The sequence below is a fragment of the Drosophila gunungcola genome, unplaced genomic scaffold (assembly GCF_025200985.1).
Source record: "Drosophila gunungcola strain Sukarami unplaced genomic scaffold, Dgunungcola_SK_2 000055F, whole genome shotgun sequence".
Taxonomy (NCBI): Eukaryota; Metazoa; Arthropoda; class Insecta; order Diptera; family Drosophilidae; genus Drosophila; species Drosophila gunungcola.
The window spans coordinates 333,710-352,554 of NW_026453219.1; the positions used below are offsets into that span (position 1 = coordinate 333,710).

The 18,845-nt window shown below is 32.7% G+C and overlaps 1 protein-coding gene across 1 annotated transcript in view; it reads right to left on the minus strand.

Moving 5' to 3' along the window:
- Positions 1 to 18,845, minus strand: part of LOC128264063 (aminopeptidase N) — a 264,954-nt gene that overhangs the window by 96,589 nt on the left and 149,520 nt on the right. Inside the window, exons 4-5 of the mRNA XM_052999355.1 lie at positions 3,662 to 3,845; positions 3,410 to 3,606 (exon numbers count right to left, since the gene is read on the minus strand). Coding sequence (XP_052855315.1) covers positions 3,410 to 3,606; positions 3,662 to 3,845 — 381 coding nt within the window. The remainder of the gene's footprint in view (positions 1 to 3,409; positions 3,607 to 3,661; positions 3,846 to 18,845) is intronic.

The following is an 18,845-nucleotide window of genomic DNA, read 5'->3' on the forward strand; positions in this document are numbered from 1 at the left end:
CCTCAATAAAGTTCACACGAACTTATCCACGTGCGCTGAGCTTGCACCTTTTGGTAAGCGATCGTAGGAATGCAGAACAGCCAATTTCCAAAGTTGGTCGAACTCAACTAAGTGCATACAATAAAAACAATAATTAAAATGCACCGGCCAATTAGAATGAAGTTTGTCCAACAGCCAACCTTGCTGTTATTTTATTTAAACAAGATCAGTCGGGCTTTCGAATTATCTTTTAACTTGGATTTCAAATTATTTGAATGGAAGAACTCAGAGGGATTTTTAAAAACGCAGTTTCCAATATGATTAACGTAACATCTGCAGTGCCTCATGATAGTCATTGCTATTTACTTTATCCATCAATGATCTTCCTTCTGTCATAGCATAATCCCGAGTATTAATGTATTCTGATGTTGCTTAACTTTGCTTATCCTTAATAATTTGCCACTCTTCATAATATGCCACTGGACCGTATATATTGGGTCAACGATTTTGGAGTTCTTCTTGACCCAAAATTAAAATTTGACTGTCACATAAATACTACTGTTAACATGGATATGTGTGTTCTTTATTTTTTACGAATTTTACGATTCTTATATAACTAAATTATTATTTACTTTCCTTGTCCGTCCTAATTAAGAATATTGCGCTCACGGTTGCAGTCCCCAATACCAAGTACATGTTTATCATATTGAGTCGGGATCAAAACGTAGGGTTGCCTTCTTGCTCTGGTAGATAATATTGCTTAATTTACCTTCTCTTGTGAATCGTGAAATCATGCTTGGAACTATGTTTATGCACAATCTTGTCAAAGGTGATATTGACTTGTAAGCCGCTTAACTTTTTAGACCAACCCGTAACTAACATCCTTTAACTTGCCAAGATATACCTCAAATTTTGGCCTGCATGAACCCTTTCGTGTTCTTTGTAATAATCATAATAATCTATATAATACAATTTTCATTTCAACCTCTATCCCTGTCTTAAAAACTACAGTTTTAACACATTTTCGCCTTCCATTTGGTACTGAGCTTCCGTTACACGAGCATTGACCAGCAGCGTCAACACCAACTGCTAGCTGACACCGCCGAACATGCATCGGACGGATGCCCGTGGCGGATGCAATCCAGCCGCTGCGTCGGCAAGAATGGCAACAGGCCGAATGCGTTTCTGAAAGTCTTCCTCCAAGACAGAACAGACCTCGGTAATTTACACAAGAGCTTCAAAGAAGTAAAAACCTAAATGAATAACACTTAGAAAAATTACAAAAGGACGGACAAGCCATCTGATTTGTCAACATATGTGCTTGCTCGATCGGATTTTAATGTTCTTAACAGTAAATGCTATTCGATGTATTTAAACCTGTGTTAAACCGAATTTTCAAATAATCCGAAGCAATTTTATTACTTTGTACATGTATAGCGAAAAAATTCCGCCTTGCCTTCATTATACGGGTATGACATTCAATTGTGCGTCTCATTTATTAAAAGATTCATTGAAGAGACAGAGACAACTATATGAATACTGCTTGAGATTTTTTTGGCAATAAGTTCACTGTCACACTGCCTTTTAAAAGTTAAATTAAAACTTTTTTGTTTTGTTTATTATATTGTGTTTTTTCCGCTAATTTTAACGTTTAAATGGTTTCAGTTGTTACCTTTAAATGGTAAAAATTATTTCGTTTACGTTTAAGTCTTTCTTTTTCATTCCAATCAATGAGCAAAATTGTACAAATTGTACATTGTAATGTATCGGCCCCAGTGGTATTTCATCAAATGGTTTTTTTTATGCCAAAATCCGGTTCATATTTTTTACAGTCGGGTAGCGGTTCTGAAAATTTTTTTTATTCATTGCTAATTGGAATCGTCATAGGTTGTCTTGCTCGCACTTACGTAAAATCGTATAGTTAAAACAAAAAATGAGCAATGAATGAGGCCAAACTCAACTGAGGCGTCTACTGACTCTGAAACGGCTGTTTTATTTGCCAAGTTCTTCCAAACTACCTATAGTGCGGATTCTTGTCGAAATTCATAAACAGGTCAAATTGTATTTATTCTTGGTAATAACAGAAAGATCTTTTCTAAAGCTTCCCTGTCTTTAAAACTACAGTTTTAACAAATTTGCACCGTTTTAATGTCTCTATATTATGTTATTTGTGTTTTCCTCGCGAACTCGATAACTGTATACTATGCTAATAGTGCCCGCGCGTAACAAGCTCGCTTGGTTTCGTTCGACACTTGCTTGTACTGATTACAGTGCATGAACGTTCAAAAACTACGACGGCGTTCTAGGGCTAGCATTACCATGAGGTACGAGATGATAGGCTTTGCGAACGACATAGACATCGTTATTGTGGCCAAAACACAGCAAAAAGATGCGCGCCTTTTAAGCAAAGCGAGGAGTGGCTCTCAACAATAGGCCTCGGTATAGCGCATCACAAAACTGAGGAATTTATGATAAATACAAGACTGTCATTCAGGGACCACCTCGCGGAAGCAAACAAAAAAGCAGCAAATGTCGCTAGGGCACTATCGTAAATAATGCTAAACACAAGGGGTCCGTACTCCTGCAGTCAGTCATTCGGTCGACAATCTTGTAAGCCACCCCAATATGTGCTCTCAGAGTCCGATGACGCAGCCGTAGTTATTTCCGGAACCATCCCCATCGATCTGGTGGAAGTTGAAGCTAAGCTGAGCTAAGGAGATCCAGAAAGAAGTCCAGAATCTAGGAGGGCGGTGCACTTTCTCGACGTCGCAGGCTCGCTGGCAGCAATCAGCTGAGGGACGCTGGACCCACCGAGTAATACCTGAAATCTAAAAATGAATGCAAGGATCGAAGGAAGAGGTAAACTTTTGGTTGACTCAGATTCTGAGAGGATGCTTCAGGACCTACCTTACCAGGCTTGGCCACGATGACGATCCCAGCTCACATAATTTTTTAGGCGAGGAAAGAGATGCAGCGTATTTATTGCGACTTCGAGATAAGCTTCGCTACCGAGTGGATCCTGACCCTGCGAAGCAAAGCCACGCGGTAGTTTCCGCAGGGTTCTCAGGAACAAATACATCCTCACATTCTATTTCTATAACCTCTTCTCTAAAAACTGTAAATAGCACTTTCCCATTCTGCCAATAGACCGATTAATTAAAAAAACAGCCCTATCAGATCAGGGAAATTAGAAGTTTAAGGCCTTACTTAAGATTTTAATGGTCTTGGCCATGTTAGTTCATGATTACAGTACGAGAGCACTGGATTCACTTAACAGATTTTTCATGTTTTTTATTTAAACTTGTTCCTGAGTCAGCAGTTAGACATAGACATAAACCATACTCACAATGTTTGCACTAACAAAGGTCAATAACGTTAAAACAAAAATTTACCGCTCACATAACGGTTAATATGTATGTATAATACTTACGGATTGTCAAAGTTCGGATTAGAACTGTTAAGCCACACTTCGAAAGCGCTTCGTGCAGCCTTGATACATGGAAAATATCCCGCACGGCATAAAAATGTTTTAGTCAATTTTCGTAACTCTGCTTTCCATATTTCTTCATTGACATTTTCCGTACCCAAATCTTCATATAATGGAGCCAAAAGGTTAATAGTATACAACTATAAATATAAACTTTGAATTAAATAATTTTTTATGCAAGTATTTTTAGAATACCTCAAACTTTTTATTAATTGAAGATACTTCAAGACGTCTGCCGATTTGGTCTAGAAATGTAAATACCGGATTCCAAACAATATGATTGCGTTCCTTTTTCATGAATAAAGTCATATTTAAAGCTGTTGCAAAATTTAATTCTCCAGCATAAGCCAAGTTCCAGGCGTCATGAAGTAATTTTGCCCTTTAAAATATTTAAGTTTTAAATGAATTAAAATTAACCATTATGTAATTTATTTATTTTAGGGTGATATTTAACATTCTTAAAAATCCGCCTAATTGAATGATAATTACTGGAGGAAAAAGCAATACGAAAGTGTGTTCTGATTGAAAATTTCGCTTAAACATATTATCAAGAATTAAAGAAAGGTTTTTTGTCTACACAGCCTTTTGAATAAGTCAATATGTAAGAACCCAAAAAAAGAACAAATCTACGACAAAACGGTATGTCCAAAACGGGGACCTTAACAACTATAATTTTTTTAATATAAATTACAAATTAGGTGTTATTTTTAAAATGTTCTTATACAAATTGAAAACAAAATATGGACGGCAGTACATATTGTGACGATGCGCACCAAGATCGTAATTGTCCGATTGAGTAATACACCACAGGAAATGTAAGTCTAAAAGAAAAGGGATTGCATACCAAGATCTTAGGAAAGTTAAATGGTTCAGGAGAAAGGACGGTAAAGATGACATACGCGTCAAATGACACTTAAAACTCTTGTATCCGATGCTCCGTTCAAAAGTGATTCGCAATGAAAATTTTTAAGGCTCTGTTTTTTCAATTTCAGAAAAATGTTTAGGTCTTGTTTCAGAGTCCTGGAACAGTTTTTTTTTTTACTTTACACTTTTTTGCAAATAATTAAGTTTTTACTTTAGGTTAATGTTTTTACTTAAGGTTGAATCACCAATTTGCGACGAAAATGTTGGAACACAAGAAAGGAAGCAAGCTTCGGCAAGCCGAAGTATTTAAACCCTTGCCGCTATTGCCAAAGATATATTTTCATTAAAACAACTAAATACATTTCGATTTTTATGCGATGCAGCTATAGGATAAAGACGTCTGCTTGCGCTGCTTATTTAAATTAATTTAATTGAACTTAGTTTTTCTAGTATAATCTTTGAACTTAAAATATTATGGGGCTCTACCCGTGTAACCCCCGAAAAAATAGGCGATTTGTAGATTTTTTTTAAGGATGTACATAATAAAATATTTTGAAAATATTATAAAAACTAAATAAATATTTCCCCTTCAATGATCTACAATCTTTCAAAAAATATCAAATATTTACAAAATGGAGTAGGTTTGAAAAAAAATCATTTTTTGAGGTGAAAAAATTACTTTTTAAATACTGCCAAAAGGACAGTTTTCAACCAATCCAAAAGTTCGAAGGTAGGACCCACTCAAAAATATTAAGTGTTAATTTTAAACCAATAGGTCAACTTGTAGTCAAGTTATAATGTCACAGCAGATAAGGGAGAATTAGCTGTGTTGATGAATTTAAGAAATATTAAAGACGGCAGGTAAATATTGATAGTTTTGGTGTGTAAATAATAATAGCCACATACTTAAGGAATTATAAAAGCTTGGTAAATCGCTTGCTCGAGTAGGAAATTCTTCGTCAATGCTATCGGTCTGTGGAATAGTCTGTCTCATAGCTATGAAACAATTAGGATCGCAACTCAGTTTAAATCTAAAATTAATGAATACTTAAAGTAAAATAAAAAACAAAAAGTGGACTGTTTTGTATGATGCACTGTAGATTCGTGGCGAATGAATATGTTAGCCTGCAGCCTCTCTCTTTCTCTTTTTCTTGTTGCCTTGAGAGCTAGGTCGCGTTTATCTTTATAGCTTTAATTGACAATTCAATGCACACATTTAACTCAGTTTTATATTCAATAAACAATTGCAGAAGATCATCAACCGTATTGATTCTCATTTCCCTGAGCAGTCTTTTGCTCATCATCGAAACTATCAAAAGAGTTACGCAACAAAAAGAACATGTAAATTCTGTTGATAAACGCTTAAAAAGGCAATTTTTAATTAACAATCTTTTAAACATAATAAATTTAAAAAATGAGTTCTTAAGTGTAGTGCAAGAATTTCGCAAGCTCATTTAAACATCAAACAAAGACATCAAGCTTATGTCCACCTTTAAGTAATGTCATACAACAATACACTACCCAATGACTCCAGGAACCAGTAGGTGCATCCAATCTTTATAGTTTTTTGTTTCACAAGGATGTCTAGGCTTAAAGTCTTTTCCATAACTGAATTTGAATCTTTCCCAAGTCAACCGGGTTCAATGCACTGCAATGTGATAAACGACACCATAGGTTATTGTACGACAATGGAATCCTTGACTTTTGCACCCAAGTTAAGGACAAATTTAGTTCAGTCCATGAAATCGATCTGAGTGCAATTATTGGAACAGTTTATGAATTTTAATAGATACAGTGGAATTCATTACTCACCATTCCAGGCACTAGACCTCTATATAATGGGCTGCCAGAAAAAAAAGGAGCGGCGGAAGAGAAGCAACGTAACAACACAAGCTGAGCCCGGTGTAACTTTGGCTAGGAGGGCTGCCTTGCAGATAAGAACAATATATTCTGAAGTGGAAGCCCCTGCCCATATATCCTGGGTCCCTAGATCTACAGTGAACAAATTGTGAATAAGTGATTTTACCATATTCATCTTTTTGAGATACAACGGCAATAGCAACTATCAACCGCAATAAAAATCATGGACCAACAACAATAATGAGCAAAGATTTCAATGCATTTCTAAATGTAGATGAATAAGCCAAGATGACCAAAAATAACCCAAAGAGAGAACGCAGTGAGCAATACCATTGCAGAGGGTATAATTATTTCAGTCAGAAGTTTGCAACGCAGTTAAGGAGACATTTCCAACCCTTCGTGATCAGCATCACTAAGAGAGTCTAACCATGTCCGTCCGTTTTAACGCAAACTAGTCTCTTAGTTTTAAACCTATCTGCATGTCTTCCTATTGCTGGTAGTATATTCGTCGGAACGAGCCGGATCGGACGACTATAGACTATATATATATATATAAAAATATGTGACGAAAATTGTTAACTCTATTTTTCGTATTTTTTTTTTTTGTGGTGTTAGTAATGGTTTAATAATTGAGAACTACGCTTTTACAATAATTTTATTATTATTACCTGAAAATCATCATAGCTTCAATTTTTTTTAACATAAACTAAAATAAATCCAAATTTAGGTATTTCAAAGAATATTACATATTTGCAAAGATGCAATGGTTTATGAAATTTGGGTTGCCGAGACTGCTTCCTTTCATGTTTTAAATACGTTTTTGATTTGAGTGTGATTGTGAATTAGTGATTTAGGAATAGCCCCCTCTATTACTGCACGCAAGTATATGTAATCCTTAATTCTTTAAAGCCCAGGATCCAGAGCGTCTAGATCTCAAATCCAAAACAAGTTTTATTTATATTTATATTTATATTTATACATATATATACGTACAACAGAGTTAATCAAAATAATAATATTCTAATTAAAATCAGTTATAACATTTTTTGATAACTTTTTTTATATATTTAAAAAAAGAAGGAATAAATCAAGGCTAAGAAAGTTTCTACGATTATTTTACCATTATATTTGTTTTATTTAGTATCTTTTTTATTAAACTATTTTTCATAAAATTGAAATGTTTAAATTAAGTAAAAAATATTTACTACAAATATAAATAATAATTTATAATTTTGCAATCCGTACTAGTAGAACGTGTAAGCTTTTTTATCAAACAAACTTATAATGTAACCCAAATTTAAACATTACTGACGCTACAGTGGAGTATGTCAAAAAAATTACATAATTGTTATGAAGGATAGTGGTTCTTACAACCAAACCCGTCGAGTTCATGCGGCGCAATCCGGTGCATGGACGATTTACCTCGGCCCATGTCCTTTCAGGACTGTAGCACTAGTATGCACACGTAACAGAGTAAGGCAAAATGTTAGTAGCAAGTAATAGTTTTAAGTTTATGCCTGTTTAAATAAGTTTGTGTCTCCCATTCAAAGTGACTGGCGCTACAAAACTAAGTGTAAACTTGCTGCACTGGGATTATAATAAAAATTAAATTAAAATTAAATCGGTCTTTACTGTGTGTGGTTAGAATTGATCGTTAGCTAATTTTATATACAGTGACTACATGTTAAATGTATTGGATGCAATGCCATTGACATTGGCATTTTTTTAAGTTTTCTTTAAGTGCTCATTCACAAGCTATTAAGTTTTCGATTGAACTTTAAAAGAACTTAGCCAAGATAAGCAACAAAGAGAACTTATATTACAAATTTATTGAATTTGATTAGGGATAAGCCGAATAAATATTTTAAGTTCGTTGTTTAAAACATGGCCCCTAAAAAATCAAGGGAGAAAGTAGCTCTTACAGCTGAAATTGGCCAAGTGAATTCTTTTACCGACAACAGGGTTTACATTACAAAAATCAAATGCACCTAATGGACAAGCGATTTTAATACAGTGAGTGATAGTTATTATCTGTACACCGTACTATACAATACTAACGTATTGAGCAGTCTAGCATGGCCTTGGTGTGAATAGCACACAGACCCTCGGCAGCAGCGCTCGGTACCAATTCCTTCCTTGAAGATTCCTGAATTTTTCGGAAAATGCACTCAAAGATCTTTTTTAATACAGTGAGTGACAGTGAACTGGATGAGCTATCTAAAATGATTCATTTGAGATCTGCTCTAGTTCCCGTCCCATTAATCGTTACCAGGGGAAGATTATATTTGTGCTCTTCGCCTGCTGCATGATCGTTATGAAAATAATTTTAATTTAAAACTCAGAGGACTTCAAAATTTCAGTAGACAGTGAAAATTAACAACTATCTTTCTTAAAATCGCTAGCTACCGAGCAGGAAATTTTATATGCTGTTATGTTTAATTTAGTTTGTGGCAAGCTGGAAGATGGCACTGTAGGGAAATGAAATAGCGAATGGGATTGCACTAAACACTTTTCCTGGCCAATTATTTCAAAGTTTATAGTATCTAGAGGTAAGAAGAAGTAAGGTAAGCCCAATGCTAAAAGCGATTCCAAAAAGGCAAGCTTAGCTACAGCGGTGTTTACCAGTGGAAAAGATAGTTGTTTTATTTGCGGAGGTGGACATTCTATTAAATCCTGTCCAACGTTTAAAAAGCTTTTGCCGATGCAGCGACGGAATTGAATTCAGCAAACGCTAAATAAATTGGTGATATAACACTGGATCAACAACTGCAGAATTCTATACATAGTTCACCCCCAATTTTCTAGCAACTGCTATTGTAATAATTAAATTCACCGATGGAACTTACCAAATTTTTTGGTGCATTTTAGATTCTGGAAGCCAGGTAAATTTTTTGACAAGTAAAGTCATTTTGAAGCTAGCTGTGAAATAATCGAGAACCAGACTCAGTGGGATCGGTACTTCAACTTCTCAGACCAGGGGATCGGTTACAGCCACATTTAAGTCTAGAGTGACAAGGTTTGAGTTGCCCAAAATCACACAGTACCATGCTTCAAAGGCTGCACATGGTTTGAAGCTACAAGCAACGAAGGCCGAAAACTGGCAGATCCCTCTTCCCAATCTGAATAAAGAATTGATATGCAGTAGCAACTGGGTGTGTCATCTTTTTATACCCTTGCAGAGGGTATTATAATTTCAGTCAGAAGTTTGCAACGCAGTGAAGGAGACGTTTCCGACCCTATAAAGTATATATATTCTTGATCAGCATCACTAGGAGAGTCGATCTAGCCATGTCCGTCTGTCCGTCTGTCCGTCTGTCCGTCTGTCCGTCCGTTTATATGCAAACTAGTCTCTCAGTTTTAAAGCTATCTGCATGAAACTTTCCCAAAAGTTGTCTTTCTATTGCAGGTAGTATATAAGTCGGAACGAGCCGGATCGGACGACTATAGCATATAGCTCCCATAGGAACAATCGGAAAAATAAATGAAAAAAATTATAACTTTGCTGTTTTTTAATTTTTTGTTTAGTTCTTCGACATATAGTAATGGTAAAATATTTCCGATTTACGGTTTAAATTTCATCAAAATCGGACGACTATAGCATATAGCTCCCATAGGAACAATCGGAAAAATAAATGAAAAAAAATTATAACTTTGCTGTTTTTTAATTTTTTGTTTAGTTCTTCGAGATATAGTAATGGTTTAATATTTCAGAATTACGGTTTCAATTTCATCAAAATCGGACGACTATAGCATATAGCTCCCATAGGAACAATCGGAAAAATAAATGAAAAAAATTATAACTTTTCTGTTTTTTAATTTTTTGTTTAGTTCTTCGACATATAGCAATGTTTAATTATTTCAGAATTATGGTATAAATTTTATCAAAATCGGACGTCTATAGCATATAGCTCCCATAGAAATAATAAAAATATATAAAATAACTATCTAATAATTGAGCTGCAAATAATCATAGTTTCAATGTTTTTTTTTAGCACATACTCAAGTAAATCATAATTTAAATGTTTTCAAAAGTATTTAATTAATGCAATAGCTGCAAGGGTATATGAACTTCGGCTTGCCGAAGTTTGCTTTCCTTCTTGTTTAAGCTGATTTTAGCAGCGAAGTGCCATCAAATGTTGTTTGCGAGTAGCTTCAACTAATGCATTCGGCCTTTAATTTTATTAGGGTTGAAAAGGGATTCAGTCATGCCATGGGTTTCACAGAAATGTTCAGTGTGTATGGTTCTGTATCCCAAGATTTCGGTCACCAAAAACACAGGTACTTTTCCCTATACCTAAAAAATAGCCTTTGTATACACATAGATAGGATAAGGGAATTTCTAATTTTAACTAGAAACTATCCTGACGGCTGAGAGGCAGAGAAAGAGAGAAAGTCTCTCTTAGAAACATTTGACTAGCTCAACTAGATACTAAATTATTTTGATAGCATGTATATTAATAATTTCAAGTCAGGGCGCCTTAAGTTAAAAAACCGTAATTATATATTATATTTATTAATTATATATTTTAATTATATATTATAATTATATATTATTCTTAAACAATTTAAACTGTCTAAATAAAAATTTAAAATATATATTATTCATAAAAATTAACTGACAATTTTAAATTTTTATCATAGTCTTACATAGTTAAAATTATTAATTAATAAATTATGCCCCCTGGCGGCAAAAAAGTGAACTAATGTAAAATACTGGAATGTAAAATAGTCGTTTGAACAGGTTAACCTCTGGGGCTGTTTTTGATTCTGTTGAGATCAGGAGCTGATTTTAAAATATGTTAAGTAACAGCCTAGAGTTTTTGTTTTACATTACATAACATTTAATCAGGTAGCGCAGGCGCTGTATTTGTACCGGTTGAGCGCGGGAGTTGATTTAAAAATATGATAAATAACAAACAACATTTTTTCTTAATAATTTTAACTATGTAAGAATATGATAAAAATTTTAAATTGTCAGTTAATTTTTATGAATAATATATATTTGAAAATTTTTATTTAGACAGTTTAAATTGTTTAAGAATTATATATAATTATAATATATAATTAAAATATATAATTAATAAATATAATATTTAATTACGGTCTTTTAATTTAAGGCGCCCTGACTTGAAATTATTAATATACATGTTATCAATATAATTTAGTATCAAGTTGAGCTAGTCAAATGTTTCTAAGAGAGACTTTCTCTCTTTCTCTATCTCTCAGCCGTCAGGATAGTTTCTAGTTAAAATTAGAAATTCCGTTATCCTATCTATGTGTGTACAAAGGCTATTTTTTAGGTATAGGGAAAAGTACCTGTGTTTTTGGTGACCGAAATCTTGGGATACAGAACCATACACACTGAACATTTCTGTGAAACCCATGGCATGACTGAATCCCTTTTCAACCCCAATAAAATTAAAGGCCGAATGCATTAGTTGTAGCTACTAAAAGCTGTAGTTGTATTAATTCGTGGAACTACTGATTGTAAACCCATTTAATTAATAGTATGAGATCTCGACAAGATCTCCAGCACCATATACTCTATAGGATATTTGGGTTGAAAAACACCCAAGAAACAGAACGCATCTACATACACACAACTATTCAGTCGCCATCACAATTGTTTGAGAGCCATGTACTTCTAGAAATTTTCCACCCTCACACACACACACGCACCCACAATCCTATATGTTTATCGAATATATACGACTCTCCCCTACCCTATTCTCCAAACAGAGATAGTTTAAAAAGAGTCTTCGTTCAATTATATCAACTAGGTAAAAGTTAGTTCTTTGGATCTAAGGAACGAACTAGACATCGTCGGTTTCCTGCGTTCTGCTTAAAAACTCTATTTTCGTTTTTAATTTTTGTGCGCTTAATAACAAAGTATAAACAAAAAATATTAAGCAATGGCTTCAGTTCAGTGTGATATTTGTAATAACAAAATTAATCTGTCGGAGTTCGAAGTTCATTACGAGGAGTGTTCAAAACCTCGTAATGCTATGGGAATAAAAAACAAGATTAGTTGTGATTTATGTTCAATTGATGTAGATTGTGAAAAATTTAGTGAGCATTATAAATGGTGTCTCGGACCAAAAAATGCTTTCAATGCGCTAATGCAAGCCCGTACTAAAAACACAAAAAAGATAGATATCAACGAATATGATATTATTGACCAGCTACCATCTACTTCGAGTGCTGGAATTAAGCGAAGTGGAAATGATGCAAATTCCGCTCTTGAGAGTAATCCAAAAAGGATTAAGTCTCAAATCGAAATTATCTGCGACCTATGTGGAGAAAGGTACCGCCAAACCGGAAAAATCAAACATTTAAAATCGGAAAAGCATAAGAATGCAATTGCTAGAAGAGCAACAGATGTTGAAATAATTCATCTGGCTTCGGATACAGAATTCCCAATCAAATCCTATCGGGTTCAATCCACCAGCACATCCAATTTTATTGATTTAAAAGAATTCTATAATCAATGTCAAAATAATATTAAACAAATTCTTACTAGATGGCTAGAGGAATACATATCAATAAAATTCAGTTTACAAGTATATGGACTATATGTAAAATACACAGAGGAGGGAGAGTGTGTTGAAACCTTTAAACATTTTGGAACGCCCTACATAACTGTGTATGATGTTGATAACTTACCTACTAGAATTGATGAAGGTATCGATTATTTATCAAATGCTAGTAGTGAGTTCCAGGAAAGAGATTCTGGATGGGCAATAAAAGCATTTAAATATTTTGATATTACAAAAATAAAATTGGAGCACATTCCTGTAAGAGGATATATTCCAGCACCTCCTACTATTAAGGCTAAGAACGCTTTAATTAATGTTAAAAACAATGATAATTATTGTTTTAAGTGGAGTTTACTAGCTTCTATAGCTTATAAAAGTCATTCTTTGGAAACATTTTCTAACCCCAGACAACGGAGGTTTGCTAGAGAACAATTACAATTCCCCATAAAATATATAAATGTTAACATTTCACAAGAAAAAATAAAGTACAAACAAGTGGAACTTAATTTTTCAGGAATAGAGTTTCCTATTACGAAAAAGGGGATAAAAAATTTGAAAAATTGAACCCCAACTTTAGTGTTAACGTCTACGAACACGATTCTAAAGGAACACAAATTGTTGGACCCGTAGTAAGAACCGATTTTAAGGGGAGACCATCACATATTAATTTGCTGGCAATTTCAAACAACAATTTGATGCATTATGCCTATATAACCTGTATGAGAACACTATGCTACTCACAGCATTCAAAATCTAGAACCCCTGCCTATTTTTGTGAAAACTGTTTACAGTTTATAACGTCAACAAATTCTACACATGATACCAAGGAATGCGGTAAAGTGGCTGCGGAATATCCAAAGCCGAATACCATAACAAAATTTAAAAATTTTTATAAAAACTATTACCATCGGTAGTTATATATGCAGACATTGAAGCGGTATTAAAAAAAGTTCACACAACACAAAATGATCCATCAATTTCATCTACAACAACATCTGAAGAACATATTGCTTGCGCTGTATCATTTTTTGTGGTATTATGTACCAACCAACCCAAGTCTTAATAGACAATGGACCTATGAAGGTAAAAACAATATTACAATCTTAAGTGATTTAATATTAATAAATATATTTTCTTTTTAAAGGAGATGATTGCATTAAAAAGTTAAAGTTAGATAATTGCTGTGCCTGTGAGTTACCGATACGGGATAACGCAGAAATGTTTTATGATCAATTCTCTGGTAGCCATATAGGTTATATCCATAAAAATTGTAAAGTAGATTATAAGTTAACTGAAGCGTTTTTCCCAGTAGCTTTTCATAACCTTTCTAGGTATGACATTCATTTATTTATTAAGGAATTAGGAAATAATTTAAAACCGATTCCTTGTAATAAGGAATTATATATTGCTTTGACCCAAACCATTCGATTTGATGAAAAAGATTATTACAAAATTCAATTCATAGATTCCAACAGGTTTTTAAATTCTAGTCTAGAAAAACTAGCTAGCTACATGGATGAATCTAATTTTAAACTTCTAAAAACTAAATTTCAAGGGGAGAAATTTAATCAAATGAGACAAAAAGGGGTATTCCCATATGACTTTTTAGATAGCTTTGAAAAAATGGAAGAAAAAGAGCTCCCGCCAATTGAATATTTCTATAATTCCCTAACTGACCAACCTTGTTCTTTTGAGGCTTACCAATTTGCTCAAAAGGTTTGGTCAACCTTTAATTGTAAGAGTATTAGGGATTATTTAAAATTGTATTTAGAAAGTGATGTTATAATTTTAGCAGATGTTTTTGAGAATTTTAGAATAATATGCCTACAAATATATAAGCTTGACCCAGTTAATTACGTAACAGCTCCATCAATTTCCTGGGATGCTATGTTAAAGTTCACACGAACCGAATTAACTTTAATAAGCAATCCTGATATGTATTTCAATTTTATTAAAAGATCTATACGAGGGGGATTGACTCAATGCACCCAAAGAATTTCGTGCTAATAATAGGTACATGAAAGATTTTGATAGTAACAAACCTATTAAGTTTTTAGCTTAAATAGATGCTAATAATTTATATGGATGGGCTATGAGTCAACCTCTTCCTATATCAGAATTTAAATTTTTGAACAATCTGGAAATTAATCAATTCGATATTAAAAATATATCAACAGAAGGGGATTACGGGTTTATGTTAGAAGTAGACCTTGAATACCCTACTGAAATTCATGATGCTCATAATTCGCTGCCTTTTTGTCCTGAAAGTAAAATTCCCCCAGGCTCCAAGATATCAAAATTAATTGCAGACTTAAGTAATAAAGATAATTATATTATTCATTTAAAATATCTGCAACTTTGTATTCAACATGAGCTTAAAATAAAAAAAAATTCACAGAATACTAAAATTTAGACAATCTTGTTGGTTAAAACCCTATATAGATTTAAATACAAAACATAGAAAATTAGCTAAAAATGAATTTGAAAAAAATTTCTATAAATTAATGAATAATGCTATATACGGAAAAACTATGGAAAACGTTGAAAAGAGACGAGATATAGCTCTAGTTTCCCATTACCATTCAAAACAGAACTCTCCTGGATTTAGACAACGAATAGCTAGTCACAATTTTCACAGTGTAGCACTTTTTGGACCCAATTTGGCTGCAATAGAAGCCACAAAATCTCGCATACGTTATGATAAACCAATATATATTGGTTCAAGTGTTTTAGAACTTTCTAAATGGTTAATGTATGATTATTTCTACAATTTTCTATCCTTTAACTGTCCTTCATCAAAAGTTATTTATATGGATACTGATTCCTTTATATTGTCATCGCAAGAAGATTTTATAAATTAATCAAAGAAAATCTGAATCGGTTTGATACTTCAAACTTTAAACAAAATAACATCTATAATATACCTCAAGTTAATAATAAAGAATTGGGTTTAATGAAGGATGAAAATGCAGGTCAAATAATGAAGTCTTTCGCAGGGTTAAAGGCTAAAGCCTACTCGCTCTTAGTTGTAAAGGAACCTAATCAAAATTCAGATCAAAGTCCTTATGATTGCATTAAAAAGATAAAGGGAGTTCAAAAATCGGTTGTAAATAAATTATCACATACTAATTATATAGAATGTATTAAACAAAAGAAAACCTTTTATGGTGAACAACGAGTCATTAGAAGTCGATCTCATAACCTTTATACTGAGATTGTTAACAAAATAAGTCTTAATTATAAGGATGATAATAGGTTTATATTAACCGATAATATACATACGCTAGCTTACGGTCATTTTAAAATTAGAAATATTTTAGATGAGAATTAAGATTAATCAAAATGTATTTAAAATATATTAATGTATACATTGTAAATTTGTAATATATTTATATATATATATATATAAATATAAATAAATAAATAATTTATTATTTAAAAGAAATAATTTTGTGTATGTGTTTTTATTCCATCTTATTATTTCAGCAGATTTTGTTTATCGATCCATGAAGCGTGGCTTTCATCAAAACCAAACCACTTAACTTTAAGTTGATTCTTTCGTTTCTTTAAAATGTTCTCTACTAAAAATGCATTAGGGTCTTTTACTCGTTGAAGTTCCGGTTCATAAAATGATCCATTAATAGGTTCACTCTTATAATCCTCCAAGTCATATGTTACAGGATAAGTTGCCTTAACCTTTATTATTTTGAATACCTCAGCCGTAAAATTGGGTTCGTACCCTTTCATAAATACACCCTTATATTTACTTATTCGAACGTAATCCCATACTGAAAATTTGTGTTGTGGAAATATCTTGGGCATATTATAAACTGATTTTAATATGAATTCTTCATTTTTAGGGCATACATCTACAGGATTCATTTTTATGGTTCTGTGGTATGAATTATTATATTCATACACAAGATCTTTGATTTTGTGTATCCATATATATTTTCCCTGCATACTAAACATTTTCCACATTTTATTTTTTAATGTTCTATTAAATCGTTCACATATAGAAGCCTTTAAATGTGTGTAGGTTGTTAATGATTTATTTGTTTTTCTTTCATCAAATTTCCAAATGTAGAATTAAAATATTCTTTTCCTTGATCTGATTGAATATTTTTTGGCGTAGTTTTAGCTGTTTTAAATATAGTTTTTATTGCTTCCACTACATCCTGTGCAGACTTTGATTTAACTGCGATGGCATAAGCGTATTTTGAGAACGTATCAATAACAGTAAGTAAATACTTATATCCACCATTTTCTTTACTAAAAGGAATTATTTCAACTAAATCAATTTGCCAGGTATCATTTATCCCTTTTTGTACAAATTTACGACGGGTAAAGTTTTTTCGAACTTGTTTATGAATTTCATTAACAACTTGCTGTTTACTCATTTCTTTATTTTTTATTAGGTGATGATGAACGTTTAGATATTAGTGATTGCTTATATACAAGTACATCGTTTTTTATTTCTTTACGCACCTTTTTTGAAATTTCAAAACACAATCGTGTTAAATCTATTTTAACATTTTTATCGTAAGATCCTTATAAATCAGATAATTGAACATCATACTTTTGTAATGAAACACACTTTGGAATAATGTGATTATAATAAAGATATATAACTTGTTGACTTAATATTAAATTCCAACATAAGAATGTAGTAAAAAATATACCTAATCTCAGTAAGGATCTCCAGGACTCACTATCAAATTCAATTTTGTTACCGTACTGGTTTATTACTATAACATACTGCTTATCAGATTTCCGAAATCTAAAGTTACATTTAATAGTAGACATGATTGGGTGATCAATAATTGTATCGGGCATTAAGAAATCGTATTGATCAAGTTTTAGTTGAATATACTCCTTGTATGTAAGAAGTTGCATCCATTGATCTTTTTCAAATCCAACGAAATTATTTTTACTTTGTTGCATCCAGATCATTGGTACTAATTTTCGTGATGTTGACAGCCCGCATTTCAACTTTAAATTTTGTACTACATATGACTCGAACCCGAAAATGACTTCATGATCCTGATTCTTTCTGGGTTTTTTATTGCTTTTAACTTGACACATGTCCATAGTGGTTGAGCTCTATTTTAAAACTGTTAGTTTGAATCAATCCGACCGCTATATAAAGGGAAGTGTTCAGACAGTTCTGCACTCAGTTGATTAAAAAATCTCATCCCACCATGAACACCGTAGATCGAAGTTCAAGCGTAATAGTTGATTTCCAATATTTACTCGGAAACAACAAACAAATTTTTGTAAAGGAACTTGCATTCATGCAAGCCGGAACAGTGATTCCTAATTTTTTTCATTTCCAACCACCATTTAATAAAAGGAATTGGATAATGAAACAATTAAACAGCAACACTTAAATCGACAGAATATTAATGGATTGGATTGGTCAGCTGGAGATGTACCATATACCTGTTTAGAAGAAATACTCACTCCCCTAAATAAGTATAGTTCAGTTATTGTCCGTGGTGAAATAAAAAAACATTTTCTATCTAAGTATTTATCAACTACAATTGTTGATATTGAATATTGGAACAAGCTTAACTCAACTACCGAATTTTTTCACCAATTGTAAAATTCACAAGAAAAAGTTACCACTTCGATGTTCATTAAATAATCTGTTTAAGCTCTTTGTAATCTTAGAACATTTAAACTATGAAGTATATTGTAATGCTAACATATATGTTTAACCATCAGTAAAAAATTTATCACTGAACTAAGAAGTTGTCTTTATCAATGGATTCCTTCAAGGGCCTGTTTGGGAATGACCCCCGCAAAAAGGGTTATACTCAACTCATTTATTGTAATTATTGTGGATCTGATTCTCATTTCGAAAAGAACTGCGCTAAAAAACGTGACCAGGAAAAATCTAAATAAACACATATTTTAATTCAAGGATAATTATTATGAAAATAAAAATGTTCACTCAATTTATACATCCCTTCACAATGTTAATTTGTGGACCTTCAGGATCTGGAAAAACAACCTTTCTCGAAAATCTAATAAACAAAAAGAATGATTTGCTAAATGTTTTCAGTAGATCGAATTATTTGGTGTTATGGAGAGGAGAGTGCTAAACCTAATTTTAA